This window comes from Camelus bactrianus, chromosome 17, assembly GCF_048773025.1.
Source record: "Camelus bactrianus isolate YW-2024 breed Bactrian camel chromosome 17, ASM4877302v1, whole genome shotgun sequence".
Lineage (NCBI taxonomy): Eukaryota > Metazoa > Chordata > Mammalia > Artiodactyla > Camelidae > Camelus > Camelus bactrianus.
The window spans coordinates 42,564,103-42,581,622 of NC_133555.1; the positions used below are offsets into that span (position 1 = coordinate 42,564,103).

The 17,520-nt window shown below is 35.8% G+C and overlaps 1 protein-coding gene across 22 annotated transcripts in view; it reads left to right on the forward strand.

Annotated features, from left to right (window-relative positions):
* Positions 1 to 17,520, forward strand: part of LRRFIP2 (LRR binding FLII interacting protein 2) — a 100,226-nt gene that overhangs the window by 41,814 nt on the left and 40,892 nt on the right. For 7 of the 22 annotated variants that reach the window (XM_074345263.1, XM_074345271.1, XM_074345269.1 and 4 more), the window contains exons 5-16: positions 1,673 to 1,729; positions 1,824 to 1,868; positions 4,490 to 4,546; positions 5,533 to 5,574; positions 7,024 to 7,089; positions 8,682 to 8,762; positions 10,016 to 10,066; positions 10,148 to 10,192; positions 11,038 to 11,085; positions 11,544 to 11,600; positions 13,845 to 13,913; positions 16,136 to 16,225. The exons of 6 other annotated variants lie outside the window; for them this stretch is intronic. In XM_074345263.1, the coding sequence (XP_074201364.1) occupies positions 1,673 to 1,729; positions 1,824 to 1,868; positions 4,490 to 4,546; positions 5,533 to 5,574; positions 7,024 to 7,089; positions 8,682 to 8,762; positions 10,016 to 10,066; positions 10,148 to 10,192; positions 11,038 to 11,085; positions 11,544 to 11,600; positions 13,845 to 13,913; positions 16,136 to 16,225 (708 nt within the window). The remainder of the gene's footprint in view (positions 1 to 1,672; positions 1,730 to 1,823; positions 1,869 to 4,489; positions 4,547 to 5,532; positions 5,575 to 7,023; positions 7,090 to 8,681; positions 8,763 to 10,015; positions 10,067 to 10,147; positions 10,193 to 11,037; positions 11,086 to 11,543; positions 11,601 to 13,844; positions 13,914 to 16,135; positions 16,226 to 17,520) is intronic. 9 more of the 22 variants (XM_074345270.1, XM_074345274.1, XM_074345276.1 and 6 more) reach the window with 7 other exon arrangements.

Consider the following 17,520-nt stretch of genomic DNA (forward strand, 5'->3'; position numbering starts at 1 on the left):
ACATGGAGGTATATCAATACTTAATAAGATATTGTTATTTAGAATTATTTTTATAATAGACATAATTGAGACTAAATATGAATTCATTTGTCTTTACTACATCTTTAATGGGATATACTCTTTAGAAGTAGGTTTTTAAAAAATGCTCTTGTGTGGTAGGTGGAATGAAAAGATAGGATAGAATAAAGGGAAGATTGAATATTAAACCGTGTATGTCACCCTAGTATCCCAAATAATACTGGCAGGGGCATGTAGAATTAACTTGCTTTTGTAGCACGAGGCTCCTGAAGGTAACCAAGCAAAGTAGCATAGAACTGGTTACCACTAAATAAACTGTATCTACCTTGCTGGGCTAGCACACATGCCCCCCCGAGCTTTTGTGGTATATATAACATCTGATAGTCAAAGAAAGGGAAGAAATTTGCTTGGCTTCTTACATGTGTCTATTACGTAACAAAAAAATGTAAATCAATAACGAATTCCTAAAGATCAGAGCACTATATTGGATATTGAATCATTGAATCATACTGATGCTTACAACAGACTTCTGAACAGATTTGATCAAATGCATCTATGTACACAGCAGATGACAACCAGGAGTTTTTTTGGAATTATACTCAAAGATCATGACCAAAATAAAGCATTAAATTGTGGTGTTTCAGTTGAATTGCTGTTTCTGTATTTGAAATGAATGGTCAGACATAGCCACATATTTTTGTTCCACTTGTGTAATAATCATGCTGTTTTGTCATGGGGTGTTGAAGTATTGATTCATTTTGGAAAAAGCAGTGTTGATTAACTGTGAACCCAGTTGGATGGTTGTGTGTAGATTCTTAGTCAATGCAAATTACCTGAACACTTTGGACTTTGAAATTCTGAAAGATCAGAATTACAGTTGGTTAGGTTCTAGGGACTAGTCATTTAATGTCACCTGACTCAGTACTTAATGCTCCAGTGCTATTAGCTGAATGTGGACAAGTTTAGAGTTACATTTAATTTAGTCAGCTGTTAGTCTGTGGTCAATTTTTTTTCTTTATTATTTTTTACAATCTTCATAAGGGATAACATTATGAACTCTTTATTCAATTTCTTTTAATTATAAGTAGTTTTTCATATTAACAAGATACAGAGGCTATTTCATTTAGTTGTTTTTTTTCTCTTCCAGTTAGAGTGGTGAAAGAAAAAAAAAAAGAAATTCTTTGCATTGAGCACAGAATTATAACCCAAATCTTTTCAAAAGCAATACACTGTCACTTTAAACTACATCCGTAATAAAGTAAACATTTCTTCCTGCCTTGCAGAAACTAACATTCAGAATGAAAAGAATGGATGAAAGTCTGCTTTTTAGCTGACCTCCATTTCTGTTTAAGCATACTTGCTTATTTTTGCCTTGGTGTAGTGAGCTCTCTTGGTTGTATGTTGATTGCATTCTCCAAGTGGTCAGACATACATGAACCTGTTCAAATAAAAACATTGCCAGGGTTATTTCTGCTTTCTTTCCACCTGAAGCATGTGGCTGCCCCAAACTCCGCATTTGAGCTTGAGTGGTCCACAGCTGCTTGCTGTAGTGAAGGTGCTGCTGTGCTCTTAACTGATTGTTCTTTGCTCGGTTGTTCTGATAGACAGCCCTCTGTTCAGTGATTAACTCTCCATGTACTTTCTCCTTTACCAGGAAGATTCGGAAAGGGCCAGGTATTCCCACCGGTCCAGTCATCGTCGTCCTTATCTGGTTTGTAATAACCTACAAACTTGCCTCTAGTACTTTTCCTCATCACCTGTAGTCACCCACAGGCCTTTACTATGTTTGTTTTTATTTTTATCAGGGAGTTGAGGATACATTGTCCATTCGAAGTTTTGGCAGTCACAGGGTTGGTATTTTAAGTTATTTACACCTCGATTTCAAATGTTGTATGTATTGATCTTTCTGCAACACATTGGCTGAGCAGTGTGACAACGTATATATCTCTGCCTTTTTTTAAAAAATACAAAGTAGTGACAAAGTCCTTTCATTGGAAAGTGATGCTGTCTCTCAAATTATGGCTAAAAATAAATCAGTTCTAAAATCATTGTAATTTTCATCTATTAACGTATATATTTACTCTTTTTCTATAAAAAGACCTTTGATTTTGGAAAATCATCACAAAATAATAAGGTTGATTTTACAGAATAACATCTGCGTGGTTCTAACTTTCAGATTTTTCCTACTTTCATATTTTTTAAAATGACAATTTATTAAATAAATAAACTTTATTATTTTGGGGTTTGAGTGACTGATTATAGTTTTATGACATGGAGAAACTGAGCTGCTGATTTTAAAAATGCCTGTCTTGTCATATTTATAGAAATTATCATGCTTCAACATTTTGATTGACATTTTGTAGTATGTCCCAGATTTTTAGCATACATTGTTGTAGATCAAGATTAATGAGAAGTTGCTTATTAAAGTCTTGTTTGTTGTGCCAAGACACTGATCTCTCTCTTCTTGAGGAATTGTGCTTTAGACCTTAAAACAGTACTTTTAATTTGCACATTGATAATATTGTTTATATATTTACATCTAGATTTTTCATTGGTGAAATTATCTTTCTTGTGAAGGTCAATATTTGTTAATTTTTCCGAAGTCTACTTGTTTCTTCCTATCCTATATAGTATATGAAAATACACTATAATAAACTGAGTGTGTTCTGATGTACTAGTTATTGATGTGCTTGTGTTCTTAAATAGTCTTTTGCTCTGGTTACATTTCTTATTGGTGAATGTAATCTACTGTCTTTTTAGAGTAAGTTAGTAAACTCGTTCTTGAATCATAAATATGTCGACTAATTATAAAAGTATAGATTTATAAGAATATTAAAAATCCTTTATGGAAATCTAATCAGTAGTTTAAGAATAATTTTTCAGGAGAAAAACTTTAAGTAATGGATTTGTCACGCTTCTCCCTGGAGATGTTTTGGTTTTTTCTCTTTAAGTACTTTGAAAAGAATTATACAGGGTGTTAGTCAAACAAAGCTTGAAAGTTGAGTCTTGAGGGCTTTGACAATAATCCCATCTCCCCTCTTTTTAAAAATGTATGGCTTTTCCCTTTACTTTTCATTGCAGTGTTCATAGTGTGATATTTCAGACAGTTGTTATCAAGCTGGTTATTTGTAAATTTGTGTGGGAAACTTGATTATATATTACTTAACCTGATGGTATAGCCATCCAAGTTCAACCTTTTTTTGGAGCCTTTAAAACAAATCTGCAAACAAACAAAAAAGAAATCTGAAATTGAATAAATAAGGAATTATTTACCCAGTGTATCTATAAAGTAATGAGGTTGATTTTTTCCTTTTATGTAAATTATATCATTAAATAAATTTAAGGTATAACTAGAACTCTCACCGTATTTTATTTCATTATGATGATTATGAAAATTTGCTATTATGGGTAAAAGAGTAAAGCTCCTAATATTAAAAAAAATCAGTATGTGAACTTAAAGATTAATAAAAATTTTACACTGTAGAGGAGACATTTGTACTTTACTGTGTCTGAGTGTACGTTTAGCACACTTTAAATATTTAGATACCTGGAAATAAATCTGAAAGCTCACAATAACATTGCTTAAAAGAAATTTAATTGAGATATGTTTTTTCTTTTTTTCTTTCAGTTAAATAATACTGGGAGTTCTAAGTTTTCGTCAGATTATTTATTTTTTAAAATAACTTTACCATCTACATTAAACTGAATAAGTTGACAGCTTTTGTTCTCTGTAAAAACAAATGTGATGGCTTAAAACACTCACCTAAATTTTATTGGTGTTTGCTGTATTATTTGGGGGTTTTGGTATTTTTCTGCCAGTTTATATTTTTAAACTTATGAGCTGTATATTTAAACGTCTAACACTTCCGGACCTTGTATTTGGTATATGAAGTTTAATAGTACCTGGATATGAAACAGGTGTATTTATGGTTTTATGCCACGTTCCTAGGACTTTGATCTTTCCTTTTGTGAGATTAACTTTCAGGTACTACTTTCTTTAAAGGTATCCTGCCAGAAGCTATTTGGGCTGGAGATGGTATCAGTGCTATAGAGAATCTGTATAAAAATAAAGAGAGCAAAGATAGTTCAAGATTGTGAATGGCAGATTTGGGGAAGGAAAATTAAATCAAAACCATGAGTTTAGAATGGAGAGAATCTGTTTCTTTTAAAAAAAAAAAATCTGCCATTAAAAAAAAAATCTTATAAATGCTTGGTCACTACTTTATATAATGAAATACAAGAAGACTATAAGGTAGAGGTCCAAAATTAGAAAATGAGGTGATCTTGCATCAGAGCAGTAGGGATACACTGCAGTTTTTCACTGGTGGGGTTTTTTTCTATTGTTTATATCAGTTCCTATTTATGTATCAATGGCCTTAGTATAATTTTAATGAATTTAATTTTAATACGCTTGCCGGCTTTGTGTTTTGTCATTCACTACTGTTTAATTCCATGGACGAACCCATCAAAGGACATAGCTGGGACACACTGGAGCAGAGCCAGTACACCCAAAAGGAAAGACATCATGGTGTGTAGCCCAGAAAGATGTGCAACTTTGGTATTGTGCATTCACTGTTGACTCACAGAGTTCTGGGGGCTTGAGTAATAGGTACATTATAACAGAAATTAGCACTTTGAATTTTGTTTCCATAATCTGTTTTTGCACTTTTAACAAATTTTATTTCCAAATGAAAACTTTGAGGCATCTTTTTCTGAGAGTTAAACATTGTTTTTAATAGATTATAGCAGCAAACTTCTAAATGTTTTGGTTAGCTGGAGCCTCTGATGTTTTCAGTTCTCCCTCCTTTGATGAATCATTTGTTTTTAAACAACAGAAATACTAACTGGTGTGTGTTAGGGGGATTCTTTTTGTTTATCCAGTTGTTCTAGTAGCAATTGGGGCGTCCAAATAATGGATTTCCCTACCAGATTCAGCAAATTTTTTTAACCAGCTGAGCTCTGCATTGTATTTGGAAAAGGAAAATCAAAATAGCTCCATTTCAGTACAGCTTGTTAAATCCTGTGCCTTTGCAAAATGCCCTTGGTATTAAGAGAGGATGAGAAGAAATAAGACATTACCATTCTCTTCAGTGAACTTATTTCATGCAAGAATGTGTGGCTTGAATAATACATGTTTTGGTCTTTTTTTTTTTAAAGGATATTTTGTTAACTGAAGAAAGATGAAAGTGAAATTTCTATAGAGAAAGAACTTTATTTTCAGGGAAATGTCATTCAACACGGTGACATTTTACCATTGCACATTATTTACGACCAAATGCATACCTTTAGGCACTTTATAAAATTTGGATAAACAAGATTTTTTTATACATGTAGTAACACTCTTTATTGCTTGCCTTTTACTTATAGAATATATTTTGGAGGGTTTCTGCAATAACTGGGCTATTAAAATAGTGCTGGGTTTTTGATAGTTTTTTTTTTAATTTTTACTTTTTCTCCTCTTTATATTTCTGGTTTTGGAAATACAATCAACTTCCACCTTTTTCTGAAATCCAGTATGATGCTGTCAAGGATAGATCATCAAGATTTTCATCATTAGTATGTAATGCATGTCTTTGTGTTAAGTGTAGAGTTTTACTTTGTAAACACCTGATGATGTTAGTCGTAGATTAAGACTAACTCTTTCACAGATTTGATGGTGAAATGTGTGACTAATAAAGCAGAATCTGTTGTTCTGCATTTGTAGCACAACTTAACATTTGAATAATTTTTCTCTTAGAATTTCAGGATCATATAAAAATTTTTTGCTTCTCTATTCAGGACTAAGACTGGTAGTAATCTCTTTTCTTAAAATGATGAGCTACCCAGCTGACACATACTCATTGCCCTGGAAGCCCCGCTTGTAGCAGTGTTTTGATACACACTGAACTACGACAGTGCAGGCCCTACTGTGTTTCATGTCCTGGGTCACAGGATAGCAAGTGTGAAGTTGCTAAACAGAAAGCATCCAGCAGTGACAAATGACATCTGAAACATCACTTATGTCCACTCATTTTTTTTCTTGGTTTGTTTTTTATGGTGCATCATTTTGGCCAAGGAAGTTTAGTTAAAACATGTTTTTTGGGGGTTAGTATGTCAATAGAATGCCTGAGTTTCTAGACCATAGAGACAGCCCTTAAATGTCCAGGATAATGTATAAAAGAAAGCATGTGCATTTTCAACAAGGAAAGTAAGCTTATAATCATTGATTCAGGATCTAGGTGTGCATGTCAGATGATTTGCCTAGAGCAGTCTGTTGATAGGTAGGACACTTCTGGCCACACTGCCTCATTTTGGCGAGCATACCTAGATTGGATTTCTTGTCTACCCTTGACCTGTTGAGTAGTGTTGCTGTCCTGTATCCCCTCACATACATTTGGCTCTGTACTGCTTGGAGAAGTTATGTATTGAGACAGTGCTTTCTTCAAAGGACTTGCATGTCAGGTTACTGTCTAATAATGCTGCTGCTGCTGCTCAGGGCAGTGCGTACCATGTTGGCTGTTTCCCTCTGAGCAGCACTTGCTGTGGGACCACTAACTTGGGCTAAGAGTACTGTCTCGGGCAGTTCAGTGTTACATTCTTTGTTCTCTCAGTCTTGTTTTGGTTGATGCAAAGGATGGCTTTTTGGCCTTTAGGTAAGGAAGACTGTGGAAGAAAGTGGACTCTCTTGTCCCCCATAAAGAAGATAGACTCAAATGAGGTGTAGGGTGAAGGTTCCCACAAATATTCCGCCTGGGTCAGAGTCCTAATTTAAGTTTTCTAGTTGACTAGACCCTGAGCTGGATGCCATGGGGAGGTGGAGGGGAATGCAGGTGTGTAGAGAGGCTGTGTATCTTAGCCAGCCAGGTGCAGTGAGTCACTTACTAACAGATGGAAATAGAGTGCATGTAGACTACTCTCTATCTCACACGGACCTTTCTGTGTATGATTTTAAGATGATCTTGATTAAATTACGTTTAAAATTTCACTGTATGGTCATTAAAGTTAACTTCAGCTATTTACTTCCAGAATCATTCTTACAGTCACTCTTATGGAATGAAGAAGAGATCTTCTGGTTCTCATAAAGACCCACTGGTTAGTTCTGTTGTGTCTCATCACTGTATCACGTGTGGCTGTAAAATTCACTGATTACTTTTAGGGAACTTAAGAATTATGATTGTGTTGGTGTGCTTCTAAGACATTATTGAAACTTGATAATACACTGAAACACGATTTATGAGAAAGTTATTTAAAAATAATTTCGTTTTTATTTACAAGATTTGATATCAAGTTAATATATGCTAATCCCAGTGGCTAGAATTAGGAAAGTGTCACATGATCTTTGTTAACAACGTATTTTTATTTATGAACTGTCCTTTGGAGGAATATGCCTTCAGAATAGGTTTAGTAGGATTCTTATCCTTATTTTAGAAATTTGAATTGATTTAATTTTGATATTATAGGCAGTATCAAACTCACATATAGGTTTCATTCCGAATGTTTGTTTATAGATCGAATTTTGGGAACTTGAAATTAATTTTCTAGTACAAACAATGAAGTATGTGATGGCAGAGTTCCCATGCTGTCTTGCAGAAAACTCTTTAACTTATAATTAAACTGCAGAACTAATAGTGCTCTTCATTCTGGCAGACCTTGCTGAACAACATTTCTGTGGAGGGAAAAATGTGTAGAATGCCCATTTGGGATGCTGGGAACACCTCTTTCCTGTTAGGTTGCTACAGCAGTGACAGGTTACGTGCAGCCCCAAGCTCCCTGCTCACTTACGGTTCCTATGAGAGGGGCTCTGACCATCGCTGAGGTGGAGAGAGGGCTGGGGGTCTTCGGCTGGTAGAAGTGAAGAAGGGGGAAAGGATGAATGGAGAGGACATTAGTGAGAGGTCCTGGAGGGGGAAGTATTGGGAGCTCTGGGGAGAGGTGAGTCACAGTGCCTCGTGGAGGGTGTGGTGCAGAAAGGCAGGGCCAGGAGTGGCAGGGGTGGGGTGGGAGTGGAGATGTTCTGGTTCGATAGTGTCAGCAGTGGAGGAGCAGTCTCTCAGTGAGGGATTGTCTGAATTTCCTTAACCTGGAGTAAAAAGATGGCTGGAATTTTGTAGATGATTTTTCCCCCACAAGCAATCCCAATATATAAAATTGTTTTTGATGTGGTGAAGATGAACCTGCCATGGATGTTTTTGACCAAACCATATTTAGTGCATGCTTATACTCTCTCTTTGGTAATTTAATTTGATCAGTTTATGTTGATAAAGAGTGGAATTAGGAGGAGTTTAGAAAAAAAGAACCATTTAATAATTTCTGTGGCATTGCCAAATGTACTATAAAAATGACAATTATTCATTTTTCCTGGACTTTTCTAGGTCATTTCTAAGTATGACATGAGAATAAATCCCTTACTATTTCCATTCCATGTTGTTTGAGGTTTTATACTCTTGGTTTTAAAGTAAAAAAGTTGGTAATGACTTGGCTTGAAAACAGTTCACCTTTAATATTAGTCTTTTTAGAGAGACTTGAAATAGTTGTTATTCTGATTTTTACTTAATATGATTCAATGCTTTAAAGTCATTGTTTTGGAGGAGAAGGCTTTTGGCAATATCAGATTTTGACTTTGGGTGCTGTTAGGTTAACAACATTTAATCTAAGAAAACTGTGTTTAATTTTGCTTTTTACAGAGTGGCCTCTACTTTGACCAGAGAAACTATAGCAGTCTTAGAAACTATAGCAGCAAACCCACCTCTGCCTACTATACTCGGGTTTGTCGCAAGTTTTTTGGCTTTGTTGTTTTATCCAACATTAACACATTTCTAATCCCCTATTTTGCATTCTGACTAGTTAGAACTAATCTGTGAATGGCTGTGTTTATACTAGTTTGTGATAACTGAATTCATATAGTCTGTGTGAGTTTATCTTTAAAGATGAGAACTATTGAATCACCACCATGTTTATAAATGAGTACTTTTTTCCAATTTTTTTAATAAAAATATTTAACATACAAAAAACTTCAAAGAACTGTATAGTAACCATCCATGTACCTACTACTCACATTCTACCATTAGCATTTTACTGTATTTTCTTTATCATATAATTACCTATCTGTCCCTCTCTTCATCCATCAGTCCGTCTTTTTTGGGGAGGTGCATTTCAGAATAAGTTGTAGGTATTCATACACATCACAGTGTATGCCCTTTTAATAAAAACTTGCATGTAAAAATTTATAAATGGGATGAGAAGAATGTAATTATTTGTGTAATGTTAGAATCTCTTGTTTTTACAAGACATTTGGCACACCATACATTTAAAAAATATTAAATATATGGCACACAGTACATTTAAAATAATTCACTTGTCAAAACCTACACACATAACTTATATACTCTTATTCTCCATGTCTAACTGGGCTTGGTAAAAAAAGAAGTGAAAATTGTGTCTTCAGATGACATCAGGAAAAAGATTTATTTTGAAAAAATGCCATGCCTTGTTATTGTGTGGACTCGTGATCAGTACAATTTACCTGACTAAACTAAGGCACTTTGTCTATGGTTTGTTTTTGAAATACAGATTTTTGGTCTATCTGGGAAAGTATCTTTAGCAGTAACTCAGAGCTCATTTCCCCAATAATCATTGTAAGTCACAGGAGCTGCTGGGGACTGGGATGTGGCCACTGTTTGCCACACTCCCTGAGCCATGGCCCCTTTGTCCCGAGTGTTTTCTCAGATGGCCATCCCATCTCCTACTATTAATCCTCAAAGACTAGTAGGACTTAAACACATTTTTTGAAAACTCTTTCAGGTGTTTTTCTTTCTTATCCCTTAGAATTGGTATTCAAAGGATGTCTAACAATTTTTTTCTCACTTTATGTGTCATTTAACTACCTTAAATACTTGGGAAATGCTAATGAATTATGGAGTATAAAATAAATGTAGGTCTTCTGCTCTTATGATGGTGAGACCAGTTCTCCTTTTTTTTTTTTTTTTTTTGCTTAATTTGCTTTGTTTTTGTTTCTTAGCAGTCTTCTTCCCTGTACAGCGACCCTCTGGCGACATCTAAGATTAATAGGGTTAGTACTTTCTGAGGAGTGTGTTGCATTCAGAGCTACCAGTTGCTTTTCTTTGGGTTAAATCATGCACTTTTTCCATAGGCCTCCCCTATTGCAAATTCTGGTCTGCTGAGAAGTGCCAGTCTGGTTTGTATTCTCCTCTTCCAACGTGTGTACCCCTGGTGGGGCCATTGTCATGGTGCTGACTCTGCCTTGACATCTTTCCTCCCAAACAGTCAAGGACACATGGCTTTAGTGCTATGTGTACTGCAGAATGTGTTGCCTGTGCTGCAAATACAAAACTTTAGGGTAGCAAAACTAAGCATATTCTCTTCGCAGTGGTAGATACTGCTGGCTGTTGGGAGGCCCTTGCTTAGAACTGACTTCCTATAGAGGAGCTATTTTTGCATGGATTCCACTACACTTGCGTACTTTTGTGAGATGGCTGCCCATGCATGGGACGTCCCAGTTTTTAGAGGGACAGCTGTGGCTTCGGCCATGTTAATTCTAAGTTCTGATGAAGCTAGCTGGCTAGAAAGCAAAAACAATAGCTCTGTGTCATGTGCGAGTTGTGAGTTGGTTGCTTTTAAGCTGTTTGTTGTGTTGTGGCCTGTTGTAGTATAATGGAAACCTGAGGGTTTGTACTTAATTTTGTCGTGACAGTGGGCAGAATGCTTTCTGTACTTCACTTTCTTTTCTCTTCTGTTTCCTCTTTTAGAGAATAAATTCATAAATGTTAGTTCTCCTAATGTGATAACATGATGATGAAAGGAAATGCTGTAACCAATAGTGCTTTTTAAATGAAATATGAGCTTGAAGTTTTAATGAGACTGATGCAGGAATTTATGCATATATAAATGAGTGTTATCAACCTTGGGAGGCTGTACACTTACACCATTCTTCAAAACTTTTTTTGGAACTGAGTAGTGCAAAGAAGTTTTCAAAATAACTTCGATGCTGGATTGATAAATGGTATTTCCTTTGTTCTTTAGGTATCATTGTATGATGGTGGATTATATAACCCTTACGGTTCTCGCACTGTAAGTCTAACCAGGGGAGGTGGTGAGGAGGGTGATGTGTAGGTGGGCACAGTTTCCTAACAAAGAAAAAGCCATTTGATCTGACCTGTAATTACTCTACAAACTGTGATCCATCAGCTTGCCAATTGTGACTCTCACCCAAGCTGTGAGAAAGCACCTGCTGGAAGTCCAGTCTTAAAGTGTGAGGGCAACATAAGCAGAGAAACCTCTTCTCTTGCTCATTAGTCCTCAGGCAGGGGATGAAAATAGTGCTTCTTGGGCATCCCCTTTCTCCCCTCTCCCTCCTGCCATGGGCTAGTGGACTTTGAGGGTGGGGGTGAGGCAGAGTTCCAGGACAAGAAGTAACAGTTACCTTCACCTGGGAGCCAAGGTAAGTTAGGTCAGGGTCACTAGTGTATTCCCAGCTGGGCAAGGAGCTGATCATTATTGTAAAACTGTTCTTCTTGGAAACTTTATAGCCGTCTGAATACAGTTATTACTCATCAAGAACAAGTTCAGCCCGAAGCAGTCCTGTGGTGAGCTGTCTCATCTCTTTGCATGATTTATAGACACTTTTGGTTGTTTCATTAATCTGTACTCACAGTTTAGACCACTGAGGATGTGGTGTTTCACTCTTTTGTGCATGGTTAATGTTTTCCTTCAGTTCACAAACTCAGGTACTAATTTATCCTAATTGGTAGTTTCTGTGTGAAGATAACGTAGCATGTAATTTCTTTAATGAGCCTGGAACCAGTGCCATTAGAATTTTTAAAAAATTTATATGTGTCATTTGTGTGGAACTTCTTGTCTGTACAGTGGTGGTAATTCAGGGTATGAGTTGGCTGCCCTGTCCTTTCCCTTTCTCCTTTCTCCTTTCTCCTTTTCTTCTCTGCTTCCTACGTTGAACCATTTCACTTGCTTGCCAGTGTTTCAGGCAGTGGAGTGGAAGGAGAAGAAATAAAACAAGTTGACTTTAACAAATTGTTGCCTAAAAAACAAAACTGGGACCATTTTAATCACCCAATTTTTCTGAAGTATTAAAACTTTTTTTAATTTATGAAAATAGTATTAGCTTAAGGAAAGTGCAAGGTAAAAATCCTCTGACACTTTCCCCCTATTTCCATTCCCCAAATGTGACCTCCATTCTTGTATATCCTTTCAGAGGTATTTTATGTATATACGAGTATCCTATATTTGAACAGTATGTTAATAATTCATACACATAATGGTCCTCAACTTGTTTTCTTTACTCAATGTATCTTTTCAAATCAGTACATAAAGATTTATTTCATTTTTTTGACATTTAAAAGATTTACAAAAGAAATAATAATAAATAAAGGATTTTAAAAAGTAAACCATGTCCCATAATGAATGCCTCTTGGAGATAATTTTGTGTCAGCACAGTTGTGTGTTTTTTTTTTAAATGGCAGTGTATCATTCCATTACTGTGTAGGCTGTACACTTGAAAAATAACTCCCTTCGTGATGGACATTTAGGTTGTCAGATTTTTTTCTACTACAGACACTTTGTACAATGAACATGCTTATATAAGTATACTTTTGTGTACTTATATGAGTAGATCTGCAAGGTAACTTGCTAATCATGAACTGATGGAGATAAAAGAGTATATACATTTTAATTAGTATATATGTATGTGTGTGTGTATATATATATATATATATATATATGGAGAGAGAGAGAGAGAGCGAGCCATATTACCCACCAAAAAGACTATATTTACATTTTCAGTAACAGATGATGACTTTAGGAACAACCTTGTTATTCTTGACAGTGTCAAAATTGGAGAAATTATTAAGCAGTTTCTTAATGGTCAGCATAGGTTACTTCGTGGAATGGGATAGGTGAGCTGTGTGGACTTTCTTTTACATATATGTTTGGCCCAGTTCTCCTGCTATTTCCAAGGGGCATTTATCAAGAATTCCACTCTTATAGTTAATGAAAAATTATTACAGGGACGTTTAAGGAGATAAAGGCTTTTTTACATAGGTAGAAAGTTTACTTTAACCCACCTGGGAATAAAATTCCACTTGGCATTTTTAATGTTCCAACTGTGATGGTCCCTTGCAAACAAAATTATAGTAATATTTTCAATCAAGTATAGAATCTTGTCCTTGTGTGCTGGGCTCAGAGTTATTATCCTAGTGATGCCAGAATGGTTTCTTAGTGATGTCAGAATGGAGGTAACCTACACATACTGAAAATGAGTCTTCCACTACTGGTGAAACAGGAGGAACACTGTAGGGTGTTGTTAGAAATGTCTCCACCTGTTGCAAAGGAATAAAGAAAGGAAAATATGAATCATCGTTTCAGTGTCCTTGCTGGTAGGAAATTCTGTCTTTGACTTATATTATTTCACTTAGGAAGATTCTTTTATTTTCTCTCTCAAACTAAAACATTAAATGCATTTATTGACCCCTGATAGGATCCCAGAGGGCCTAGAGGTTTAAAAAGCATAAAGTCCCTCGCTGGTTTTAGCTAGTATACTTGTGCTCCCCCCTCTTTTTCCTTTAATTTAACTTAAATAAAAGATAAATTACTGTTTTATTCTTTGTACTTTTTGAAAATGTCTTTTGATTTTTATTCATTCATTACGGCTTGAAACAGCTTTTTGGTTAAATGGTGCATAGCAGATGGTGCCGATTTTCATGCTCATAGAGAGTATTTGTGTGCTTCCCAAAGCCTTACTTAGTGTGCTCACAGTCAGGCAAGACCTGTAGTGAAATTGCATCCTTTTCATTATCTGCTTTTACTATCTGTAGTTTATCGACGATGACACTGCAAGCGTCGCGTCTTCTGGTCGAGCCAGTCGTGGGCGAAGGGAGAGTGTGGTGAGCGTGGTTTGCATGCAAACATGTACAATAAGTTGTAGAACTGCAGCACTGTGTGATCACATGAAGTTGGTTGAAAAATGGAATTTGCACTTGCAAAATGAGTATTATCTTCAAATTTAGTTTATATGAATAATTTGCCTTCAGAAATGTATTCCTGAGAATGTATATTCTCCACGGGCTATGTAAGCTTTCCTGGTAACACGTCTTATATGCTAGTTGTTGTGTACTTAAGATTTTCACTTTTTATTCTTTGTTGCTGTTTTATGCATGTGCATGTGTGTGTACAATTCACCAAAATTTTTTTTCTCAAGCAAAATTAATGTTTCCACATTGTTTAAAACTCATTACTATGGATTACAAATAATGCTGCCATTTATTAGTTGTTTTCCTCACTGTGTATTTAAATTTAACCATTTTATACATCTTTTAAGGCGTGTGAATTTTTTAAGAGTTGCTGATGGCACAATTTAAAATTTTCTCATTAGAATTCAATTGTAGAGGTAATAAATACCTATGTTAGAATACAGATTATATAATTTCAGGTTATCCTTTTGATGAAGCAAGAAATTTCATAGAGAGCTGATGACATTTTTGCTATACTTAAAAACTGATTAAAAAATTACATTGGTGAGGATGGTATGTCAGCTTAGAGTGAGAAAAAAAAGCCCAATAAATAAGAGGTTATAATTCCTTTAACAAAAATAGAAAGTCATTTAGTACAAGCCATGTTTTATGAAAGATTGTAAACCCAAAGTTTTCATGAAGAGGAACACCAAGAGTTTGCGAGCTTCATTGCCAGAAATTCAGTGATCTAATTAAGACAGTTGTGGTCCAGCCACATATGGCAAGCCAGTTAATGCTCATACTCACAGCTGAGGAGAAGTCCACGACACCTGAGGGCTCCTCGGAAAGTGATGGAGTGAAAAGGGCAGGGGCTCTGAAATAATGATGCCTCGGATCTGAACCATTTCTACAACCTCTTAGTTGTGTTAATAACGATTTCTTTATTTGTACAACGAGGATGTAATGACTGTCTTTGTGGGTAAGCTTAATATATGGATTAAATAACTATTAAAATTCTGACAGTGGGTACCCATATATTATTAGATAGATATAAATCAAAGTTGTATTACTGTTACTGTGAACAAACATACCATTGCTTAATCATATCAGCTTTTAGCAAAATTCTTATTTCTAAGCCCTAAAGAAGACATCTCTGTGGATGGGCTTCCAGACTCCTTTCTGGAAGGGAAGAGTTTTTGAGCAAGGTAGTTAGAGTTGAGGTAAGGAATAGCTGATGAATGAGATTTTTAAAAATTCATTATTTATTAATTCAACAAATGTTTATGGAGGGAGTACCTATTCTATATTTAGTGCTGGGAATAATGTGGTAAGCCACACAGACCAGATTTCGGACTTCATGGGGCTTATATCCTTGTGAAGGAAATAGAAAATAAACTGGTAAAGAAAGGGACAAAAAGAGAGAACCCAGGAAAGGAAAAGAGAAAGAAGAGGACAAGCAGGTGATATGATAGAGGACACTGAGTGGTGTGTGTCTGGTGTGTCCCTTTGCATGGGGTGATCAGAGGAGGCTTCTCCAAGCGAGGTGACCTTTGAGCTGACACTTGAAGAGCTGGGAGAAGAGCTTCCGAGGTCAGTGCCCGAGTCTAAGGCTGGAAGAGGCTAGGTGTGTCTGGGGAACCAGAAAGAGGCCAGTGTAGTTCTTTTGTTATTTTGTTCTGCAATTCCTGATCTTGAGGAATTTGAAAAAGAGAGAACTGGGTAAATTGGGTAAAAAGTGCAGTAAATACTATGCAGATAGTTCTGCATTCAGGATATATGTGCTTAACCTATTGATGGCTATAATGCGTTGTAAAATTGTGAAACGTAGTAGAGGCCTTAGGTAAATGCTGTCCTAGAGCCCCTCGTGGTGAGGGCGATGCCAGTCCTCGGGCAGTAGAGGACCTTTGTAGCGCAGAACTCTAGTTAAGACGGATGATGAGAATATTTCAGGGAGCTGTGATTTCATTTAGGAACCCCTTTACATTTCTTTTTTACTTTCTTGAGAAGATAAATCGCAGCAGTTTCCTTGTTTTGTTACATGGTACTTCATCACAAACCGCTCCCTCCAAATCCCCCCCTCCATATGCCAATGTTCTTATCTTTTATTTCTCTCTTTTCTTAACTATTAAAGCATCTCATTTTTTTCTGACCGAAAGGTTTCTGCCGCTGATTATTTTAGTCGCTCCAATCGTAGGGGGAGCGTCGTTTCCGATGTGGATGACGTCAGCATCCCAGATTTGACCAGCGTGAGTGCATCGCATGGGAACTCATGTCTCAGGCTTGTGACTAACAGCTAACACAGTAGCTATTTTAAAATTAGGAACTCAGTTTAGTGCCCAGGAAATATTTATTTGAACACACTAGCATAAAATAACAGTTTTTTAAAAAAATATACATATTGATAAGTTCTGATTTTTTAAAAAACTTTCTTCTGTGGAAAATTTCCCCCATAGAACCCATCAGCAACTTCAACAGTTATCAATATTTTGCCAATTTTGTTTCATCTGTTTCTCCCTTTTCCCTCCTTTTTTCCTGAATTGTTTTAAAGCAAATCCCATTCATCACGTCATTTCCCAATAAATAGTTGAGTTTTCATCTCTAATTGAGAATTTTTTCATATTTACTATACTATTATCTTACCTAATCGAATAAAAAATAATTCCTTAAAACCGTTTAATACCTAGCCCCTATTTAGATATTCCTCATCAGTCTTAAAATCCTCCCCCCTGTTTTTAGTGAATCTATAAACTTATAGGTAAATTTTGAACATTGAACAATAAAATCCACTACTTAGTAAAGTGGTGCTAATTTATAGTAACTGGGAAGAATCTGAATAGACTTTGAACTTTTGGATTATTGCGTTGTTTTGAAGACATGCTTAGGCATTGCTTTCACTTTCAGTGGGAACTGAATTTAGGGAAGTTTGTCCAGTAGTAATGCCTTGAGGCATTTACCTTAATGAAGGAACTCAAACCAGCAGGTATTTACCTGCCTGGTATATCTAACAGCTTGGCTTTCTGTCTGTGACACCTTCTCCTTGCTGCTGGCATTGGTGGTGGTTTGCCCTTGGACCAGCTCTGTCCTGATTATCAAGCACTTTGAAGCAGATGAGACAGTGTTTCTTAGCAAAAAAGTTAGAAAGTTTTTTAATGAAGAAATAATTATTAATATTTAACACATCACTGATTGTATTTAAATAACTGTTTCTGAATGACTTTAATCCTAGAAAATGATTTTTAGCGTGGTTCTTAAGTCTTCCAGATTGCTCTCTCTCAAAGCTGGCTGACATCTTGTGTTGGGTCAGATCAAAGAATCTGCACATGAAGTTGGAAGACTGGCTCCCAAGTCCTTCCCCTGAAATATTGCCCATTTTATTAATTTGCTTAGTAGCCTGTTTTTTTTTAAAATAGATATAAACAGTTTAATTTAATTTATTGTGTATACCTTTTCTCTTAAAACCTTTGAATTCTCCTAGCCTCTAATATGATGTCTGAATTGCTGAGTATGTCCTCCTTACATTTATTTCTTGACTATTTTAGTA